Source organism: Mauremys reevesii, linkage group 4, assembly GCF_016161935.1.
Source record: "Mauremys reevesii isolate NIE-2019 linkage group 4, ASM1616193v1, whole genome shotgun sequence".
In the NCBI taxonomy this organism is placed as follows: Eukaryota; Metazoa; Chordata; order Testudines; family Geoemydidae; genus Mauremys; species Mauremys reevesii.
The window spans coordinates 113,360,400-113,381,823 of NC_052626.1; the positions used below are offsets into that span (position 1 = coordinate 113,360,400).

The 21,424-nt window shown below is 47.2% G+C and overlaps 1 protein-coding gene across 3 annotated transcripts in view; it reads left to right on the forward strand.

The window, feature by feature from the left end:
• LRP5 (LDL receptor related protein 5) overlaps nucleotides 1–21,424 on the forward strand; it is a 258,401-nt gene that overhangs the window by 46,273 nt on the left and 190,704 nt on the right. For all 3 annotated transcript variants that reach the window (XM_039538081.1, XM_039538082.1, XM_039538083.1), the window contains exon 2: nucleotides 15,049–15,445. In XM_039538081.1, the coding sequence (XP_039394015.1) occupies nucleotides 15,049–15,445 (397 nt within the window). The remainder of the gene's footprint in view (nucleotides 1–15,048; nucleotides 15,446–21,424) is intronic.

Consider the following 21,424-nt stretch of genomic DNA (forward strand, 5'->3'; position numbering starts at 1 on the left):
GGAGCTTTTGTGTGTCTGGACTGGGGGAATGACAACCTTACTTGAACCTGATAACTTTCATGAGGCTTTCAGTAATGCCAACCCCAAGCATTCAGAAATCATGAGTCAGGCCCCAAAAGTAATGAGATTGAAAATATGTTTGGGATTCTTTATTTGTCTTCTGGGTTTTGAACCTTATGGGCCTCAAGTATACCCAGTTCTTTAAGCTTTTCTTTGACCATTAGGGCTTCAAAATTACTCTTTTTTTAATGAAAGAATAGGTTCTCATGTATTCATTAAAAGAACAGGAGTACTTGTGGCACCTTAGAGACTAACAAATTTATTTGGGCATAAGCTTTTGTGGGCTAAAACCCACTTCATCAGATGCCTGATGAAGTGGGTTTTAGCCCACGAAAGCTTATGCCCAAATAAATTTGTTAGTCTCTAAGGTGCCACAAGTACTCCTTTTCTTTTTGCGGATACAGACTAACACGGCTGCTACTCTGAAACCTGTCATGTATTCATGACTCTCGGAGCTGGGGCTCTAAGAAAGACACAAAATATTGTGAGATTTAGCAACACTCTGATCAAAGAAATATTAATTTGCTGCTGGTGATGCATATATTTGACACCCTCTGTGGCCAGCAAGTGAGAGGTTAAGCCAAACTTTTCCCATTCCCCATCTCTCCCACCCACCTGCATGTGGGGGGGTGTGGAGGGGAGGAAGTAAATGGCATGCTGTACCTGATTATCCTGCAGAACAAGACCTCTCTGCAGGATTATAATGCAGGCATCTTACTCTTTTGTGAGGCCATGTCATCCAAATCACAAACTAGCTTTCTGTATTACTGGGGTTTATGCAGCTTTGCTTTAGTAAAGTTCAGGGCTAGCTCATAATAAAATAAAACCGTGTCTTGAATTTTTAGTAAGTTTTAGTCCTGGTGACTACAGCCTAAGCGTAGTGCGGTCAGGTGCTGGTGTGATGCATATTTTCCCCTTGTCCCCCTCAATAGGCCTCTGGCAAACCACCACATCCACAGCCTTTCTTGTGGTCCTTGGCATCTTTTAAACAGTCACTTTATAGTAATGCCTGACTGTGCAAAGGTTTCTGCAACATGGACAAATGTTCATGAAGAACTAACACACCGACCCTCATCTTTGGCAACTAAACTAGATTTTGACCTCTGGTATTTGGACGTGGGAAAGTTAATCTAGGAATCCAGGCTAGAATTTTCACCTTTGTGTTAAGGGGAGTTAGGTGCCCAAATCCCTTAGGCTCCTTGGAAATTCCAACCTTAAAGGCCCTGAAGTGAATTGCTCTTCTTCTATTACAAGCCAAGCCAGGTGTCTTTTTAAGTTATTTAAAAAAAAAAAAAGGCAAATTACTCATATTTATAATTAAAGCTGCCTTAGCATTCTTTGGTATGGATGATAAGTGCCTGCCTGCACGCAAACAGGCTCCTTTTTATTCTATCCTGTTGGCAAATATATCACTGATTTTTCAAGCTATCTCTAGCATTCAGCAATATGATACTCATTGTAATACTTAGTGTGTATAAATAAAACTGTCACTAAAAATATTTCATATTTTGGGCTGCAAGCATGGATTGGATTACTTTGCACGGGTTTGTGCTTAGTGTAACCATGTAAACAGTGTAAAATATAGGTTGTTAAAAAAAAAATTAAAAAAAATCACCCTGACATCTGTTACAAATTCTATATATAAATATTGGGTATTCTTACAAGGTTTAAAATACCATCATTTTTCTCCCTCTGAATTTCAAACATTGATTCCATCTAACTCTAGTAAATGTGTAAATGAATCTTTCTTGGTTGGTAGCTCAGACATTTCCTTTCACAGTTTGGAAAGGGAAATTAGTAACAAATGCTGCTAGAGGAGGAGAAGAAAATATATTCTTGTAAAGCATGCATTTAAAACACCCATTGGAGCACTATTTTTTTAATGTCCTATTGTCCGCCAGACCCCACCCCTTCATTCATATATGGCACTTCCATTAAAGTCAGTAGGAGAAATCTTCTCTCCAAGGCACCTTCCCCCTGGAAGATCTTGAAATGCTTTGTGAACATCCACTAATTAGCCTCACAGTACCCCTTTGAGGTAATTAGTAGCACAGAGAAGGGTGCATTTGCAATGCATGGATTGATTTTACCCATGTGTATTGGCATGTGGAGACAAACTGCTGGAGTGACTTGCCCAAATTTACACAAGTGGCAGAGCCAGGACTAAAACCCAGGAGTCCAGATTCCACGACTTTTGTTCTACACACTAGTACCCACTGCCTCCCTGTTGCAGCGATGACATTTTATAACTTTGGAACTCTAGTGGGAATTCACCTTTTGAAAATGATTTGTTTTTTTTCCAGGATGAAAGTGATAGCCTCCCATTTTTAGAGGACCATACTTGACAAGTTTAATGTGTACGTTTATTAGAGGAAGATCAGCATTTAATCTGTCTTTTGAAGTTGATCAATGGATTTATGGCTCTCTTAGTACAGTAAACAGGTCTGGGATGCAGAAGGCAGAGCCTTGGGTTTTTAAGGAAAGGAAAAATGCTTTTGCTCACTGAATATACAGCAGGCACATTCAAAATGCAAAAGGAAACTTTTGTGTGTATATGCCGTGCTCCCCTCTTGTCTGCCTCAGTACATGATCATGGGTTCTTTTTGACTGTGCAGCCAAGCTCTTGAGGAGTCTTTTCTCTCTTTCTCCAACCCCTTCATTCTTGAGGAGATATTGTCTACTTAGCTGCTAATGTGCCTTTCTGATGGCTGACTGCTGCTGGGCCCCATGAGCTGAGCCACCCAGCCTGCTAGAAAAAAAGTGGCACCACACTGAAAGCATGCAGAATAAACACTAGGCATGTAGGAATATAAAGTCCTTTATGCAGGTCTCGTCTAAATCCTTTTCAAGGGCTGCAGGTTTAAGGTATGCACAGGTTTGGAGAAGAGGGAGGAATGCCTCCTGCTGAAGTTAACCATGGGGGAACTCCATGAAGTATGCCAGCCTCCTCTTAGGGGTCTATCTAATTTTAAGTATAGCAATTAATTCTCTACATAACTTCATAATCACCTTATTAATAATTGTATTTAGTAGCACATATAGGGTATGAGAGGCACTCCCTAGGATACAGTCCTCGCCCACCCTCACTCCCAAAGAGGTTCAAGTCTAAATAGACAAGTCAGAAAAGGGCAGAAGAAAGCAAGGAGTATTATTTTCATTTTACAAATAGGAACCTGAGAGGTGGATTAAAGCCTGGTTTACATTTAAAAGTTTTATTGGCACAGCTGTGTCAAAGGTGTGGTTTATTTTTTTTATTTACCAACATTACTATCCTGGTAAAAGCCCTAGGATAAATGTGGTTATAGCTGTATAATTGTGCTTACACCAATCTACCTTATGTTAGTCGAGTGACCCAGCACAAGCTATACCTGTATAAGCACTTCTATACCAATATAACTGGGTCCATGCAAGAGGTTTTGCCAGTATAGTGGTAGGAAGGCCTAAGTTACTTGCGGAAGGTCACTCTTGAAGTTTATGACAGAGCTGGGAATTGAACCCAGATCTGAGTCCAAATTCAGTTTAACCATAAATCATTCTTCCCCCACATACTCTGTTTAACAGCGAGTGTGCAGAACAATGAGTGTGCAGATATTGTTACCAGATTTGCCTGTTACTTTGAGATATGCTCATTTATTAGGGTTACTCTTCTGGGGGAGGGGAGCGGGTTCTGTGATATCAATGTACTGCTTGTGTCACTTTTGTTCTCATACGGAGCTCTACTTCTGCAAGTTCCCTCCCAATGGAGCTATCCTGCAGGACCTAGGTTCCCCAGAGTTGGATTCTTCCAGCCCCAGAATCAGACTAACACATGCACACATTAACAGAGCGCGTCTGAGAGGGCCGGGTTAATCAGCACTCCCAAGCTGGCCCCTTATATGTCCCTGGACTCAGTAGGCTGGGTCGAGCAGCACTTCCAAGCTGTCACCCTCATATGCCCCAGGTTCAGCACGTCCCTATCCCCACTTTCATGTTACAATTGTTCTGGTAGTAACCCACTTGATGAGCAGACCCCACAGGATTTTTGGGCACTGCAGGGATCTTTAGCTTAGGGTATGGCTACACTTGAGATTTGCAGCGCTGGTGGAGGCTTTCCAGCGCTGCAATTAGTAAATGTCCACACCTGCAGGGCACATCCAGTGCTGCAACTCCCTGGCTGCAGCGCTGGCGGTACACCTGGGTCTGCTTGTGGTATAAGGATTGCAGCGCTGGTGCTACAGCACTGCTCGTAAAGTGTGGCCACACACCAGCGCTGTTATTGGCCTCCAGGGTATTAGGAGATATCCCAGAATGCTTTTAACTAAATTACTCCCTTTGTTTTGTTATGCTGCCTCTCTTTGATTTGTTGTGAACTCGGGGCTCCGGGAGCTGCTTATCTAAAAAACAAACACAGCTCATGTTTGCCGTGATCAATCTGTAACTGACTGAACAATCAAATGAGATAAACCCACTACCTTGCTGTGAATGTTTGCTTGACGAGAGAAACAGTGGGGGCGGGGTGAGAAAGGGAGTCCGTTGGATCAGCTGCTTATCTGGTCTGCAGGCTGTTTGCAGAGTAAGGGGCCGGGAAAATTTTCTGATTTTGCAAGGCAGGGAGCTGATATACAGTGTCAGCTCCAAAAATCCACTCTCTCTCCCCCGGTCCCTGTCACACTGCACCCCACCCCCCTCTTTTGAAAAGCACGTTGCTGCCACTTGAACGCTGGGATAGCTGCCCATAATGCATCACTCCCAACAGCACTGCAAATGCTGCAGATGTGGCCACACTGCAGCGCTGGTAGCTGTGAGTGTGGCCACACACCAGCGCTTTCCCTACACAGCTGTACGACCAGCGCTGCAACTCTCAAGTGTAGCCATACCCTTAGATACGAGGAGCGTTGCTGCAGAGTGAACGAGGAAGCCAAAAAACACCCACCGGGGGGGGGGGGGGGAGGGAGAAGCAACCAGCTTAACCATGAGTTATTTATTGCCAGGTAATAACCATAGGGGAGCCAAACAAATACAACAGTTATAATATTAAATCTAACTTAACATTTGATATAAAAGTCAGGTTTAGAAAATTAACTGATCACACAAATCAGGGTCAGAAGGCTATACCTAGAGAGAGAGATGGGTTCTCACCACTCCATGAAGCTTGAATCGATCGGGGGTCCCAGGTGGTGGTGGTGATAGCTGAGGGTCTGGAGTGCTGGCGACAGGCAGAGCCCCCAGCATGATCAGTCAGGAGAAGATGAAGTCCCAGTGGAACTGATGCAGATTTTGGATCCAGGCATCGGAACACTTACTTGAGGATGGGTAGGGGTTTTTGTAGGGAAAGAACAATGGATCAAGGGAGAACACTAGATTTGTTTATGGGTAAACTGATGGCTCAGAGAAGTATACCAAAGGTGTTTTGTTCAGGCTAGACAATAGGAACTGCTCATTCCTGGCTATGGGCGGTGTTCCTTCGAGAGAGCTCACAATGCAATTAGGCAGCTTCAGTATTTTGGATACTAATAAAGGATTTATTACTAGAATTGATCTGATAACTACTGAGCTGGGTGTGTGCAGGCATGAGTTCATTAACATCTGGAGCAGAGATCCCCATCAGGCAGTGCTTTCCTGCTTTGCTGGTCCCAGAGTTCAGTGCGGTTTTTGCCTTGGAATCTCTGTTCTCCATTCTGTATGCTAATGGAGATGCCTCCTTGTCCCATCTCCAATGCAAATGAAGCTAGGGGAGTTTCCTTAATCCTGTCACCCATGTCCGGAGGGGTTTAGGTGTGTCTTCCACTGCCTTTTCATTGCTTTTTGTAAGTCTTTCTTCTGATCGGTTTTGGTTCAAGCAGAAGTGGGGAGGGAGGAGGGAAAGTTTTTTGTGAATCAGACAGGCTGAGTACTGCGCCCTGGTTCCCCAAGAACACATTGCTGACAGGTAACAGTACAGATCTGTATTTTCTGTCTATTTCATGGTGTAGCCACACATAGGTAGATAGTTACATGAAGCCAAACACATGCTTTTCTTATTAGTGGAAAATCTGTTTGTTTGGTTTTTTATTTAAAGTATAATACCTCCTTGTACAATAAAGTGTGGTTGAGATGTAGCTTTATGATTATGTTAATTTCAGGACTGGAATAGGACTTCTGTAATTTTCTGCAGCGTTAGGCTGCTATCTCTTCAGAATTTATTTGATACAGTGTTCGTGGTGTTTCAGATTTTTTTATTCAAAAAAGGATCCTGAGAGCTCAAGCTATGTACAGATGTTTTAAATATTGCCTATTAAGGAAAAATATGAACTGTTCAAACTTTACTAAAAAGAATACTTTTTTTTTTTTTTTTTTAGCTAGACTAAAGTGTTGTCACTCCAGTTGGGTGGTAATACACACAACGTATAAACAAACAGTTTGTGCTCCACACTTATCCTGTTAATGTTTATGCTTCTTCCCTTTTCAGAGTATAAATCATTTTTCTGTAATAAGCAATTTACAGAGGTCAGGAGCATCATTGATCACGATAGTTTTGTTTACGAGCCAAATCCTCTGTTGAGAATGTGGGACTTGTTAATCATGCAATAACATCCCCACAAAGGAATATTGTATCCTGTTATGTCTAGAACAAATGAGAAAAATCCAGTTCACGTGAACATTAGAAGTAACAGAGGGTTTTTTTTTATGGCCCAAAGGTGAGGCAGAGGACAGGATGATGGGAAAATAATTGGAAATGAGTACAGAGCCTTTGACTTGTAGATTTTAAATCCAGCTCAGGACTGCAGTGAACAAAAACTACTACATTCTCCTCCTCCCCCGCTCCCTGCCTGGGGCTTCTCGCCTCCCCATTTGCCACTTAGAGCCGGGTCCAGCCACCCAGCTCTCCAGAGAAGCAGGGGGCAGCTGGGCTCTAGCTGTCCAGCTTTCTTGTCAATTTCATGACTTCAGCCATGCACTTGACAAGGCAGCCAACAGCCGATGTAAGGCACGCAGTATGTACACAGACTCTGCCTCACCCTAACTACACCGACATAAGCCTTATGCCTCTCTTGGAGGTAGAGTTATGATATTAGTGTAGATGGGCACTTACATTGACGGGAGGAAGGCTGTAGAGTAGACACTGACATCATTAGGTCGACATAAGTTGCCTTACGTCGACCTAACTCTGTAGTGTAGTCCTCAGACAACAAGGACTTGAATGAGTCCTGGAGAGTGAACTGTTCTTTCACTCTTCAAGGTATTTCCTGCAGGTCAGGATTGAGGCATATAAGCGGCATGGTTTGAGGGAAGCTTCCACTGCCACTCTTCATAATGCTTCTGTTCTGTGGGTAAACTGAATTCTTTTTGTTAAAGGAAAAAAATAGAAGTGCCCCAACAGATCAGTGAAAATACCTTGGATCTCCTGGAAAATAGCTTGTTTTTACTGTTCATGCAGCAGTAAATTAGGTTTCCAGTCTTCCTTATCTCTGTTGCTGCTACTGGTTCCTCAGAGTAGGACTTTGACTTTCCAGTACCTGAAAAGTCTCTCTTTGTTTCTCACCATTTATGTTTTGAACTACTATGAAATAGTTGTATATCAAGATTGTTGTGGCAGTAAATGCTACCAAACAGTGAACAGCATCTTAGGGACTTCAGTTAAGGTAGTAAGATGATGAGTAGTGAAATTTTTCTTCAAGCCTGCTTTTCTTGGCTGCATAGAACCACATTAATCCATTAACTAGATTTTCAATAAGGTCGGTATTGTCCTTTTGGGCATTTTGCTGTCCAAGATTATCTGATTAACATCCTCCTTGGACTGCTTTCAGGTCACTTACTCCCACAAATTCAGTACTATCCTCACCTCCTACTAGGTCAGAACACTGCCACCATCTTTAGTTGTGGTTCCGGTATATAGCCTGATTTAATCACATCGGGGCCTTGGAATTTGGAGCAGCTCATTGCTCTTCTTCTGCCTTTGATTTTATTTGTAAAGTCAGGAGAGTCTCAACTTTCCCCACCCTGGCAGGATTGCAAACAAAAAATGGATCTTGGTTAAAATAAGTGATTTATTTACTATTTTCAGCTCAGTAGTAGTTGTTCCTAAATGGATTTCTGCACCTCATTAGTCAAAATCTAAACTGAACAAAACAGACCATTTTGGGGGGGTGAATTTTTTTTTTCAGTTGTCCCTGTTCTACTAACTTGTGACTTTTCTTTTTGCAAATGGAAACTGAATAAAAATCCATCTTTCTTGTCTTGAGAAAAAGAATTTCTGGCTACTCTCGCCAATCAATTTATATAATTATAAACACAATTGCAAGTTGGTCAGTGTTTTTTCCTTGGTGGGTGTTGATAGCCAACACGATGTGGCTGCGCTTCAATCAGGAGGTGTTGGGAGCAGAGAAGTGACATGTGCTGGAGTCCAGTGATTTAATGTGTATCTGTACACTGTTTGCCCCTGATGCTCACTGTAGGCTGGAGCCTGTTGAAAGGGAAGGAGAGCTGTGTTAATATCGATACTGATTGGATTAGACATTGTTCAGGTCTGATCTTTAGCTAAAATGATGTTGAATTCTTCTGCTGATGACTGGGGCTGCGTGCACTGATGAGCTGCCAAAATCATAACAACCGGTTCCCTCCTCACCCCAGGAGGGATCATCCCCCCCCCCCCCGGACTCCTGCCCCATCCAACCCCCCGCGTTCCTTGATGCCCCCCCCACCCCAGGGACCCCTGCCCCATCCACCCCCCTTCCCTGTACCCTGAGTGCCCTCCGCCGCCCCCATCCAACCCCTCCTCTCATTCTTGATGGCCCCATTGGACCCCTGCCCCATCCAACCACCCCTTCTCTCTGTCCCCTGACTGCCTCCCGCCGCCCCCATCCAACCCCTGATCCTTTCTGACTGCCCCACCAGGACCCTTGCCGCTATTCAATCCCCCTGTTCCCTGCCCTCTGACCCCCCACCCCCGAACTCCCCTACCCTCTCTCCAGCACCCCCTCCCTGCCCCCTTACCGCGCTGCCTGGACGTGGCTGGCGGCGCTACAGTCCGGCCGCTGCTGGAGCCGGGAGCCCGGGGACGCGGGGCGGGACAGGAGTCGCGTGGCCGGAGCCGGAGGATGTGGCGGGAGCCCGGCAGCCAGAGCCAGGCGGTGGCCGGGCGGAGTCAGGGAGGGCTGCAGCCAGAGCTGGAACCGGGCAGCCGGGGCCGCCGCCACGCCTGGACCCACGCTGCCGGACCCTGTCCCCCTGGCAAAACAGCAGGAGCCGGGCGGCTGGAGCCACGGGGCCAGGCCGGGCCGGAGCTGGGGGGCCGTGTCCGGAGCCGGGCATCCGGGTAGGTGGGGTCGCGGCCGCCGCCGTGCCCGGACCCAGTGGTGAGCTGCAGCCGGTTCGCACTGGTTCGTGGGAACCGGTTGTTAAATTTAGAAGCCCTTTTAGAACCGGTTGTTCCCAGTGGGACAAACTGGTTCTAAAAGGGCATTTAAATTTAACAAGCGCTCCTTGCTGAGGCCCCAGCTCACCTCACCTCTGCCTCCACCTCCTGCCATGAATGCTCCTCCCTGCTTCTCCTCCCGCCCTGCTTCCTGTGAATCAGCTGTTCGCGCGGGAAGCCTGGGAAGGCTGAGAAGCAAGCAGGCTTCCCGCTCAGGCCCAGGAAGACGACGCTGAAGTAGGGAACATGGGGGGCTCTGTGCCCCGGCTGGTCTGCAGCCGCGGCCCGCCCCGGCCCCGCGTCCCCGGCTGCCCGGCCCCGACCCTCCCCAAACCCGCGTCCCCGGCTGCCCGGCCCCGACCCTCCGCGTCCCCGTCCCCGCATCCCCGGACGCTCGGCCCCCCGTTCGGCCCCGACCCTCCCAGCCCGCGTCCCGGACGCCTGGCCCCGACCCTCCCTGGCCCCGCCTCCCGGACGCCTGGCCCCGACCCTCCCCGGCCCCGGCCCTCCCCGACCCTCCCCGGCCGCCCGGCCCCGGCTGCCCGGCCCCGGCCCCTGACCCTTCCCCGGCCCTGACCCTCCCCAGCCCTGCGCGTCCCCCCCACCCGGCCCGGCCCGCGGCCCTCCCCCGCCCGCGACTTCCCGGCCCCGCGTCCCCGGCCGCGACCCTCCCCGGCCCCGCGTCCCCAGCCGCCCGGCTCCGGTAGTGCGGGTCCGGGCACGGCGGCGGCCGCGACCCCACCTACCTGGATGCCCGGCTCCGGACACGGCCCCCCAGCTCCGGCCCGGCCTGGCCCTGTGGCTCCAGCCGCCCGGCTCCTGCTGTTTTGCCAGGGGGCCGGGCTCCGGCAGCGTGGGTCCGGGCGTGGCGGCGGCCCCGGCTACCCGGTTCCAGCTCTGGCTGCGGCCCTCCCTGGCTCTGCCCGGCCAGCCGCCTGGCTCCAGCCACATCCTCTGGCTCCAGCCATGTGACTCCTGTCCCAGCTCCAGCAGCGGCCGGACTGTAGCGCCGCCAGCCACATCCAGGCAGCGCGGTAAGGGGGCAGGGAGGGGGTGCTGGAGAGAGGGTAGGGGAGGTCGGGGGTCAGAGGGCAGGGAACAGGGGGATTGAATAGGGGCCAGGGTCCTGGTGGGGCAGTCAGAAAGGATCAGGGGTTGGATGGGGTGGTGGGGGGCAGTCAGGGGCAGGGGTTCCAGGGGCAGTCAGGGGACAGAGAGAAGGGGTGGTTGGATGGGGCAGGGGTCCCAGGGGGCCATCAAGAATGAGAGGAGGGGTTGGATGGGGCGGCGGAGGGCACTCAGGGTACAGGGAAGGGGGATGGATGGGGCAGGGGTCCCTGGGGTGGGGCGGGGCATCAAAGAACGCGGGGGGTTGGATGGGGCAGGAGTCCGGGGGGGGCATGATCCCTCCTGAGGTAAGGAGGGAACCGGTTGTTATGATTTTGGCAGCTCATCACTGCCCAGACCCGCACTACTGGAGCCAGGCGGCCGGGGACGCGGGGCTGGGGAGGGTTGCGGCCGGGGACGCGGGGCCGGGCGGCCGGGGAGGGTCGCAGCCGGGGACGCGGGGCCGGGGAGGGTCGCGGCCGGGGAGGGTCGGGGATGCGGGGCTGGGGAGGGGAGGGTTGGGGCCGGGCGGCCGGGACACGGGGTGGGCCGGGGACATGGGGCTGGGGAGGGTCGGGGATGCGGGGAGGGCTGCGGCCGGTGCCGGGCGGCCGGGGACGCAGGGCTGGGGAGGGTCGGGCCCGGGGAGGGTCGCGGCCGGGGACGGTCAGGGACGCGGGGCTGGGGCCGGGCAGCCAGGGACGTGGGGCTGGGGGAGGGGACGGGGCTGGGGACGGGAACGCGGGGATGGGGACGGGGACGCGGGGATGGGGAGGGTCGGGTCGGGGCTGGGCGGTCGGGGCCGCGGGGCCGGGGCGGGCCGCAGCTGGAGACCAGCCGGGGCACACAGCCCCCCTAGTTCCCTACCTCAGCGTCGTCTTCCTGGGCCTGAGCGGGAAGCCTGCTTGCTTGCTTCTCAGCCCTCCCAGGCTTCCCGCGTGAACAGCTGATTCGCGGGAAGCAGGGCGGGAGGAGAAGCAGGGAGGAGCATTCATGGCAGGAGGTGGAGGCAGAGGTGAGGTGAGCTGGGGCCGCAGCAAGGAGTGCTTGTTAAATTTAAATGCCCTTTTAGAACCAGTTTGTCCCACTGGGAACAACCGGTTCTAAAAGGGCTTCTAAATTTAACAACCGGTTCCCGCGAACCGGTGCAAACCGGCTGCAGCTCACCACTGGCTGCGTGACTTCATTGTAATTGTAACAGTCACTCTGTTGTCTTCAGTATAGGGAGAAAAAGTCCAGATGAATGTTGTCATTCTCTTTTACTTCCACCCAACACTCACTTTTTGGTAGAGGATTCATACTTTTTTTTTTTTTTTTATCAGTGCATGTGCTTTTTTGATGGCCTCAGTGTTAGGCAGGCTGCATATAGCCACTGCTTATGTAAAGTGACACGCATAACTGAAAAGTTCTCTGCCCCCAAAGAACTTGAAGTCTGAGTAGACTCCTGTACCATCAACCTGTGGGAGTGTTGTTCAGAAGGCTTGATGCTGTGCCATTTTAAATAGACATGCTTTTGAGAACCCAGTGAGTTGCAGGGAATAAAAACATTTTATATTTTAGACATTTTTTTTGTTTTGTTTCAGTGACCAACCTGTTGGGCTTTCATGGGTATTTACTACTTGTGTTCCAAAGGTGAGGGGGAGGTGGAATTTGGCAAGTTTAGAAATGAGATGGAAGCAGTACTGGGATTTCATTTCCTAACAAATAATTCTCCTCAAGCTGTATAAACTTTCTTGAGTTAAATACTTTAGAAGACAGATATTACATTTTCAGTTAAACAAGCATAGTAACAATTGCCTGTTCCTTGCTACCCAGCCTCACTGACTGATTTAAATTTACACTTATGAAAGTAATAAGGAATACTTCCTCCAAAAATAAATAAATAAATAAAACAGCCTTTTTCCTGACTTGGAAAAAAATTCAAATAGACTATGCAGAATAAAAAGAAAAATAGCCTGAATCCTTAGGCATGATTTGAGTTCAGCTGAAGTTTAGTTGTAAAACCTATCAACTGACCTCCATTGCTTGCACACACATACATATGCTGCTGTCACATGTGCTTTATGGTCTACCCTTTTCAATGGCATGCACTGTGCCATGAATGTAGCTATTAGAGGATTGAGTGTAACTGGAGGCCAGGGTTCACAAGAGAGGCATTAGTATGTCACAAAGCTGCCAGCACAGTCAACTGGTAAAATAGCGAATAGACTGATTTCTTTTTAAAGTACAGAAGGAATTGAATCTGAAAGGCAATATCAAGAGCTAACTTTATCCTACATTATATACTGTAACAAGAATTGGAAACTGAAGATATTTATAGGACAGGCTTGAAGCCATAGAAGATGAGATAATACATCTGTCCTTGGTGGTCTGTTTTGAGTGTTGTTTCTTGAATTGAGTGGCAAGTTTTTGGATCTCAACTGTGAGTGCATTTAGGAGGCAGAAACATCAGCTGGAATGATGAACGTCTCGTCGGGGAGCCAGCGATTGATTACCATAGACATCTGGCAGCTGTTGCTTGAGCTTGTGGAATTACTGTGGAGGACTCAAGGTGACAAATAGTTTGGTAAATGAAAACAGTTCTGCATTAGATTACAGTAGAGATCTACTGTACCATTGGCAAACTAAGTAGAAGCAGAATTCTGCTACTCACAGCAACTGGTGCCCACTTCTGAAATATTAGCATTCCTGTCAGCTGGTGATGGTGTTCTTGGGCAAGCCCTGTGTGCTTGCATTACTGCACTGGGCTGCCACTTATGGAGCCAGTCTGACGACAAGCTTCTGCTTTTTATTTCCCCCAGAAGGGAAGATGATACCCTTAACTCCCTGGGGTATACAGAGGGAAGGGAATCACGCTGTTAACATGAACTGGCTGATGTGATTGAGAAAGACAGTGTCCTGTAGGAGGACTAGGTCTTGTCCTCTTCTGGAAGAAGCTGTTGGGCGTAATACAATTAACAGGAAATGTACTCTTGTTGGAGAACAGTTATTGTGATCTAGCAGACAACAGTGATCCTGGGAAGAGGATTGAAGAGGATATACAGGACCTCAAAGCCATGAGGTTAAATTGGGGATGGAGTTTACGTGAGCAATAGCAATCAGCAATCAGTCATAATAGTTTCCGTGTCTCTATGGGCTTCCACGAGCATTAGCAAATTGAGTCTTGCAACATCCCTACAGAGGTAGGTATGGCAAAGGCACTTGCTGAAGGTCCCATGCAATCTGGTACAGCCAGCAGCAAAACCCAGATCTCCTGACTTAGAATACAAGACCCTGCTTCTTTAGTGAAAGTTGGAGGGATACGTTGAAGAGATTTCTCACGTCATCCAGTATAGTTAGGAGTGTACTTAAATTGTGGAGAAATCACACAATTTTCGCGAGTTGGTCATGGCATAAATAACAAATTTCATAGATGTGTTACACGTCTGCTAAATTTGCTATTTATTCTATGACCCACCCACAAATGGTGTGTGATTTCTCCGCAGAATTTCTCAAACTAGGGGCCCGGATCCAAAAGGGGGTTGCAAGCCTGTTAGGGGGCCGTGGTATTGCCACCCTTACTTTTGCGCTGCTGCTGGCGGCCGTACTGCCTGAAGCTGGATGGTGGGAAAGAGGTGGCTACAGCCCTACTGCCCAGCTCTGAAGGCAATGCTACCACCACCAGCAGCACAGAAGTAAGTGTGACAATACCATGCCACCCGTACTTCTCTGCAGCTGCTGGTGGCGGTGCTGCTTTCAGAGCTGGGCAGCTGGAGACCAGATTTCGTGGTCCATGATGTGATTTTCATGGCTGCAAATTTGGTAGGCCCCTAAGTAGAGTGGTTTCCAGCCATGTTCATGTAGCAGAGATTCAAGGTTTTGTGACTGGTACCTTAAGCTCTGTGTTTTAGTGATAAGCCTTGTGCTAGGCCTTAGCAGGCACTGCTGCTCCGTGCAATTCAGTTGTGTGCCTTCTAAACCACCATGGACCTTGGTATGTTCCAAACCCCAGCCTCATGACTGACAGAGGTTTAGAGCATCCAAAGTAATCCATGATGTGGTTTGGAGCATATTCAATTGAGTTGGAGGCTGTGAGCGCGCAGCCAAAGGGTGTTTAAAGTAGTCATGTTGCCTGACTACTTTAGGAAATACTAATTTTGTCCATATTAAAGTCTCTTTAAATCCTTTGAACCAGATCGTGTTTGGACCTGGCTCAGCCCATGATGTATGATATGCGAGGAGCAGACAGACACAGACGTAATCTAGTTATTTGGGAGGTCTTGTGATAGATGGAGTTGGACCCCTTTGTTTTTCCTTAATTGACCAATCTTGTGCTTTTCACTCTGGTTTATTGAAATAGGTCATAGGTATTGTGGGTAGTGTATGCTTAGTCCTGGTGTGAAACTTCAGTCTTTCTTCTCTCAGCTTCCCACTGTCCAAGGAAGAGATACACACACTCTGCTTTATAGCTGCAACTTTAAAATTGCACGCATTGGTAACATTAATATGATTTCCTTTCCCTTCCATAGCTTCTCCTCTTCTGCTTTTCGCCAATCGTCGGGATGTCAGACTGGTGGATGCTGGAGGAGTGAAGCCAGAGTCCACTATAGTGGTCAGCGGCTTAGAAGATGCCGCGGCGGTTGACTTTCAGTACTCACAAGGCATCATTTACTGGACAGACGTGAGCGAAGAAGCCATCAAGCAAACGTACTTGAACCAAACTGGGAATGTAGTGCAGAATGTCATTATTTCTGGTCTGGTTTCTCCGGATGGCCTGGCATGTGATTGGATTGGGAAAAAGCTGTACTGGACGGACTCAGAAACCAATAGGATAGAAGTTGCTAATCTCAATGGAACATCTAGAAAAGTCCTCTTCTGGCAAGACCTTGACCAGCCAAGGGCAATTGCCTTGGATCCAGCACATGGGTAAATATTAACGTGACTCTGCATGGCTGGAGTGTCACAGTTGCTTTATGAGGGATTTTTGGCTCTGTAAAAAGAAATATCATCTCGTTTCTAATAAGCTCTTGTTTCAGATTCTACTTTCTCAAGGTATTTTATTGCTGAACATATGTTTAAACTTAAATACAATGTGGCAAGGAATGACAAACCAGTTACAGAGCCAAAATTAAAACAAACACACACACTCTCTCTCTCTCTCTCTCTCTCTCTCTCTCAGCTTAGGTGCCAATGAAAATACTCAATCTGTAAGAGTCTTACTTTTCCATTTTGCCTTAATGTTGTAAATTTCAATTCCTGCAATTACCCTGTCTGGTAAGTTAATAGAACTTGTTTGGGTCATGATGTGTGTGGTTTTCTTTTTTTAATGCATGGAGACAGCAATGTGTGTAAATCTCCTTTAGTCAAAACAGGAATTCTCACATGCTTTACTTTGGTAAACAAAAGCCAATATGTTGAAATCAAGATTGTCATCTAATTATATAAGTGCTGGCAGGTGAATGAACCTGGTAGAGGCCCCAATGTCTAGATCAGGACCCCATCGTGCTAGCACTGTATGGACATATAGTAAGGAGGGGGGTCTCTGCCCCAAAGAGCTTATAATCGAAATAGGCAAAGGAGGGGTGTGTGCGTGTGAGGGAGAGAGAGGAAACAAGCACAAGTGAGCTGAAATGACTTGCCCAAGGTTACACAGCAAGTCATTAGCAGAGCCCGGAAAGTGTTCAGGTCTCCAGAGTCCCAGTCTAGTGTCCTATCCACTGGATCAGACTGCCTTGACGGTGCTTCCGCCTGCAGCCATTCCTTGCATCCTGGTGCATTGCCAGTGTGGAAAGAAAGAAATGTTGAAGCTGCATGATTGCAGCTCGTCCTGTCGGCTCTGTTCACACACAGTTCTTTGTGAGGGGTCACTTTATCCTTCTCCTCTAAATTAAGCAGCTCCTAAATCCTTCCCCTCTTTAAGAAAGTCCAGCACCAACCAAAGCACACAATAAATTTGGGCTCTTTGTGAGAGTTGTTGAGGGGAAAAAATAGATAGGTGTGTAGAATTCAATATAAAAGTAATGGAATTTCACTGCATTTCAGTAACACAGAAGTGACTGGCAGTGAGCTGGGAGAGAATCCATCTCTGCAGAGCCTGTCTTTTCTGTTGAGTGTCTGGGGTAAAATATAAATATATATATCTCCATCCATCCATCCAAAATGCAAGCAAAAGAAAGACAGGAGCAAAGAGAACTTGGTATTGTGCTGTGGCCACTTACCATAATACAAGCTGGAGTTGCCAGGTTCCCTCAGTAGCAGTCCCACATGCCAGACTCTTTCGAGACCAAAACAGGAAGGAGGAACATTTATAATTAACATGCAAATTAAACTCTCCGTAAGCGTGGTTGCTTATACTCCCAAAAGAAATCCTAAACTGCAAACCTACCAAGTGATGCTCCAGCCACCACTGAGCAACTTCCACAGGGGTAGCTGTGTTAGTCTGTATCAGCAAAAACAACAAGGAATCCTTGTGGCACCTTAGAGACTAACAAATTTATTTGGGCATAAGTCCACGAAAGCCCAAATAAATGTGTTGGTCTCTAATGTGCGACAAGGGGACTCCTCATTGTTTTCACTGAGCAACTGCTACTCTCCAGATGACTGGTGGATGCCAGGCAGGCAACCACAGCCCTGTGTGGTGGGGAAAAAGGAGTGAACTTGCTGGGCTTAGATGGCTTCTCCCAAAGGGACCTGTTCCTCTGGCCCTTGGTGCAAGGAGGAAACGAGAATTCAGCAGTGACACACAAGTTCACCAGTCTAATGGAAGTTTTTAAAAATAGTCATTAACCTGGAAACAGCAAAATAAAGCAGTGATGTACCTCCTCTTACACCGCCACTGAGGTGTGCTGGTGCTCACTGCTGTAAGGTCCTGTGCTTCAGGCTCTCCGATGGTTCAGGAGAGTGCCCCCTGTTGCTTCCTCTTGCTGTGTTCCTGCATCAGTTGGAGAGCAGCGGCCCATGTGCACAGATCTTTAAAAAGAACAAAGACGCCTGGTGAAACAGTTTCAGTAGAGCCTGAATGGAATGTATGTTTTGCAAAAATGTTAGTGAAATCCTGCAAAATCTTGCCATTTTCAGAAAAGCTCTTTTCATGGGGGAAAACCATTCCCTCTCCCTGCCCTCCTGCCCCCAAGCTGGTGGTATGTGCATCAGCAGTCTGGTAAAGCAGCAGTTGAAATGAATGCTGTGCAAGGTGGCCATGCTGTACTAGGTTACAAAACCCAAGCTGGGAAGTGTAGGCATGCTGAACTCACTGCATGCTGTTCAGGTGATGCTCAGCTCCCCCACGAAATGGCTGACTTCCAGAGAGCGCAGCTTGCTGGGTACAGAATCATAGAATATCAGGGTTGGAAGGGACCTCAGGAGGTCATCTAGTCCAACCCCTTTCTCAAAGCAGGACCAATTCCCAACTAAGTCATCGCAGCCAGGGCTTTGTCAAGCCTGACCTTAAAAACCTCTAAGGAAGGAGATTCCACCACCTCCTTAGGTAACTCATTCCAGTGCTTCACCACCCTCCTAGTGAAAAAGTATTTCCTAATATCCAACCTAAACCTCCTCCACTGCAACTTGAGACCATTACTCCTTGTTCTGTCATCTCGTGTCACTGAGAACAGTCTAGAGCCACCCTCTTTAGAACCCCCTTTCAGGTACTCAAAAGCAGCTTTCAGATCACCCTTTATTCTTCTCTTCTGCAGACTAAACAATCCCAGTTCCCTCAACCTCTCCTCATAAGTCAGGTGTTCCAGCCCCCTAATCATTTTTGTTGCCCTCCGCTGGACTCTTTCCAATTTTTCCACATCTTTCTTGTAGTGTGAGGCCCAAAACTGGACATAGTACTCCAGATGAGGCCTCACCAATGTCGAATAGAGGGCAATGATCACATCCCTCAGTCTGCTGGCAATGCCCCTACTTATACAGCCCAAAATGCTGTTAGCCTTCTTGGCTACAAGGGCACACTGTCAACTCATATCCAGCTTCTCATCCACTGTAACCCCTAGGTCCTTTTCTGCAGAACTGCTGCCCAGCCATTTGGTCCCTAGACTGTAGCAGTGCATGAGGATAGCTCAGTGGTTTGAGCATTGGCCTGCTAAACCGAGGGATGTGAGTTCAATCCTTCAAGGGGTTGTTTAGGGATCTGGGGCAAAAATCTGTCAGGGAGATTACTTGGTCCTGCTGCAAAGGTAGGGGACTGGACTCAATGACCTTTCAAGGTTCCTTCTAGTTCTATGAAATAGGATAGGTATAGACTGAGGTGCATATAGGGGTCCCTGCATTCTTCCTAGTACTCGCAAGTGCTGTCACTCCATTCTAGTTTCATGTTTCCCAAACCTACTTAGAAAATGGATCCCAGACTTAAACCAGAAACCCAGCATATGTGTGTGTATGGGAGGGGAAAAAACATGATAGAGCTTTTAGGTATAATTGAAATGCAATTAATGTCTATATAGAGACAGCATCCTGGAGAGAAAGAATACATTTTATTCATATAGTCAGTGTTCACACTCAAGCCTAGATCTTATGTTTTTCTACTATTAACTCCTATCTTAAGTATACAGAGTTCATATGAACAGTGTTAGATCATGCCCATGTGGGTTGTACCAAAGCAGAGGAGCAATGAATCTTAAATGATACTATGTTAAAAGACCTAAAGATAGAAACAAAAATGTGTATAAAACAGGGGGATACTAGTGATGCTATCCTCTGGGACAGTGGTTCCCAACCTTTTCAGAGTAAGGTACCTCTTTCAGGAGTCTGATTTGTCCTGCATACTCCCACGTTTCATTTCACTGAAAAACAACTTGCTTACAAAATCAGACATAAAAATACAAAAGTGTCACAGCACACTATCACTGAAAAGTTGCTGACTCTCATTTTTACCATATACTTCTAAAATAAATCAATTGGAATATAAATATTGTACTTAATTTCAGTGTCTAGTATATAGAACAGTATAAACAAGTCACTGTCGGTATGAAATTTTAGTTTGTAATGACTTCACTAGTGCTTTTTATGTAGCCTGTTGTAAAACTAGGCAAATATCTAGATGAGTTAATGTACTTCCAGGAAGACCTCTGCATACCCGCAGGGGTACATGTACTTCTGGTTGAGAACTACTGCTCTGGGAAACTGCCCAAACTAATTTTAGGGAGGTTACTTGGTATGGCTAGTTACTTAAAGAAAAAAAAAAGATAGCAAGTGTTGCGTGCGTGTGCATGCGTGCACATGCAAAGACTGGGAGATCATCATAGAGTACAGGAAATTAGAAGCAGTACAGACCAGTTAAAAATGTAAGAGGAAAACTCAAATGTGCTATCCTTTGAAAAGGCAGTGAGACAAAATTAGCTTAAAGAGCCTTTTATTTAAAGGGCCCACCGGTGAGGATTTACTATCAGAGCTTATAAGAAAGCAAATTGTCAAAAACCAAAAAGGCTATGATAAGAAATCCTGGATCTATTAAATCTGCCTCAGTACATATCACAATATGCAGATCCTACAGAACCTGAAAGAGGAGTATTTTTTAAAAAGTAAAACTTCCATTTCAGTAGGAAGATGCAGTTAGCAGAAGTGCAAATATCTTGAACAGAGACTGAAAGGGCTGTAAATGGTTTAAAGCAGGAGTTCTTTCAGCCTTGGGATGTAAACAGGTTTCTGGGGAGTTGTGATCATCCTTTCTTTCAGACCCTAGCTTCTAGATCTTCTGGGTGTGAAGAGAACTTTGAGAGTAAAGCAGTGCAATGGTGCCCGAATCTGCAGACAGCCTGGAATAATGCTTCTAAGATAGATTCAAACTTGGGGCATTGTGACCTCCTAAAAGTCATCAGTGTCACAGACACTATGTTCCTTCTGTGTTTCCAAATGGAAAATGGGACCTGGTATGGCAAATGACTAAAGGGAAAACCAAGTAGCTTGGTGATAAGAAGTGTGCAAGTTGCTATTTAACAATGTTCATTGGTCTATTTTCAATAAATGTGGGAGTACCATCATTTTGGGTATATTAAAGAGCCCGGGATGAGATCTAATATATGTAACTAGTCTGTGCTAGTGACAGGTGCATATGTGCTTGCACCCTGGTATAGTATTTTGAATAACTGAATGCTCTGGAAGGTTCTAGCACATACGTAAATAAAGTTTACCCAAGGTCTGGCAAACTAGCCTCCCAGGTTCTAGAAAACATATTTCTCTTGAGCAGCCAATGTTGTTTTCATGTTCCCTAGTTGCTTGTTGTTCATAGACTGTACCAGTGGTTCTCAACCAGGGGTCCGGGGCCCACAAGGGGCGCGAACAGGTTTCGGGGGGCCTCTAAGCAGGGCCAGTGTTACAGTCGCTGGGGCCCAGGGCAGAAAGCTGAAGCCCTACTGCATGAGGCTGAAGTCCAGGGCCCTGACCCCCACCACCTGGGGCTGACGCCGAAGTCTGAGCAATGTAGCTTTGCAGGGGCGCCTGTAGTATGGAGCTCCAGGCAATTGCCCTGCTTGCTACCCCCTAACACCTGCCCTGGATTTTATAGTCAGAAAACCAGCTATTTTGGCACAGGTGGGCCATAGAGTTTTTATAGCATGTGGGGCGCGGGCGGCTCAGAAAGAAGAAGATTGAGAAGCCCTGGACTATACCACCATCCTGTTGTAAACAGGGAATAATTATCCAAAAAATGGTCACTGCTTTGAGCTAGAAACACAGAGAGCTTTGGTCCGAAGCTGAAAAAAAAAATAGTGTGTGATACCAGCATCGATTTGAATTATAGCCTGTGAGATAATGGAGATGTGTCTTACTCTTTTGATCCTTCAACCCTTTTCCTAATTCTGGAAGTGATGATCAGGGAGTGTTTCTAAATTCCTTTCTCTCTGGAAATTGTGTTTTAAGGCCAACACCTAGAGACTGTGTCAGACCATATGTGTGTCTGCATGT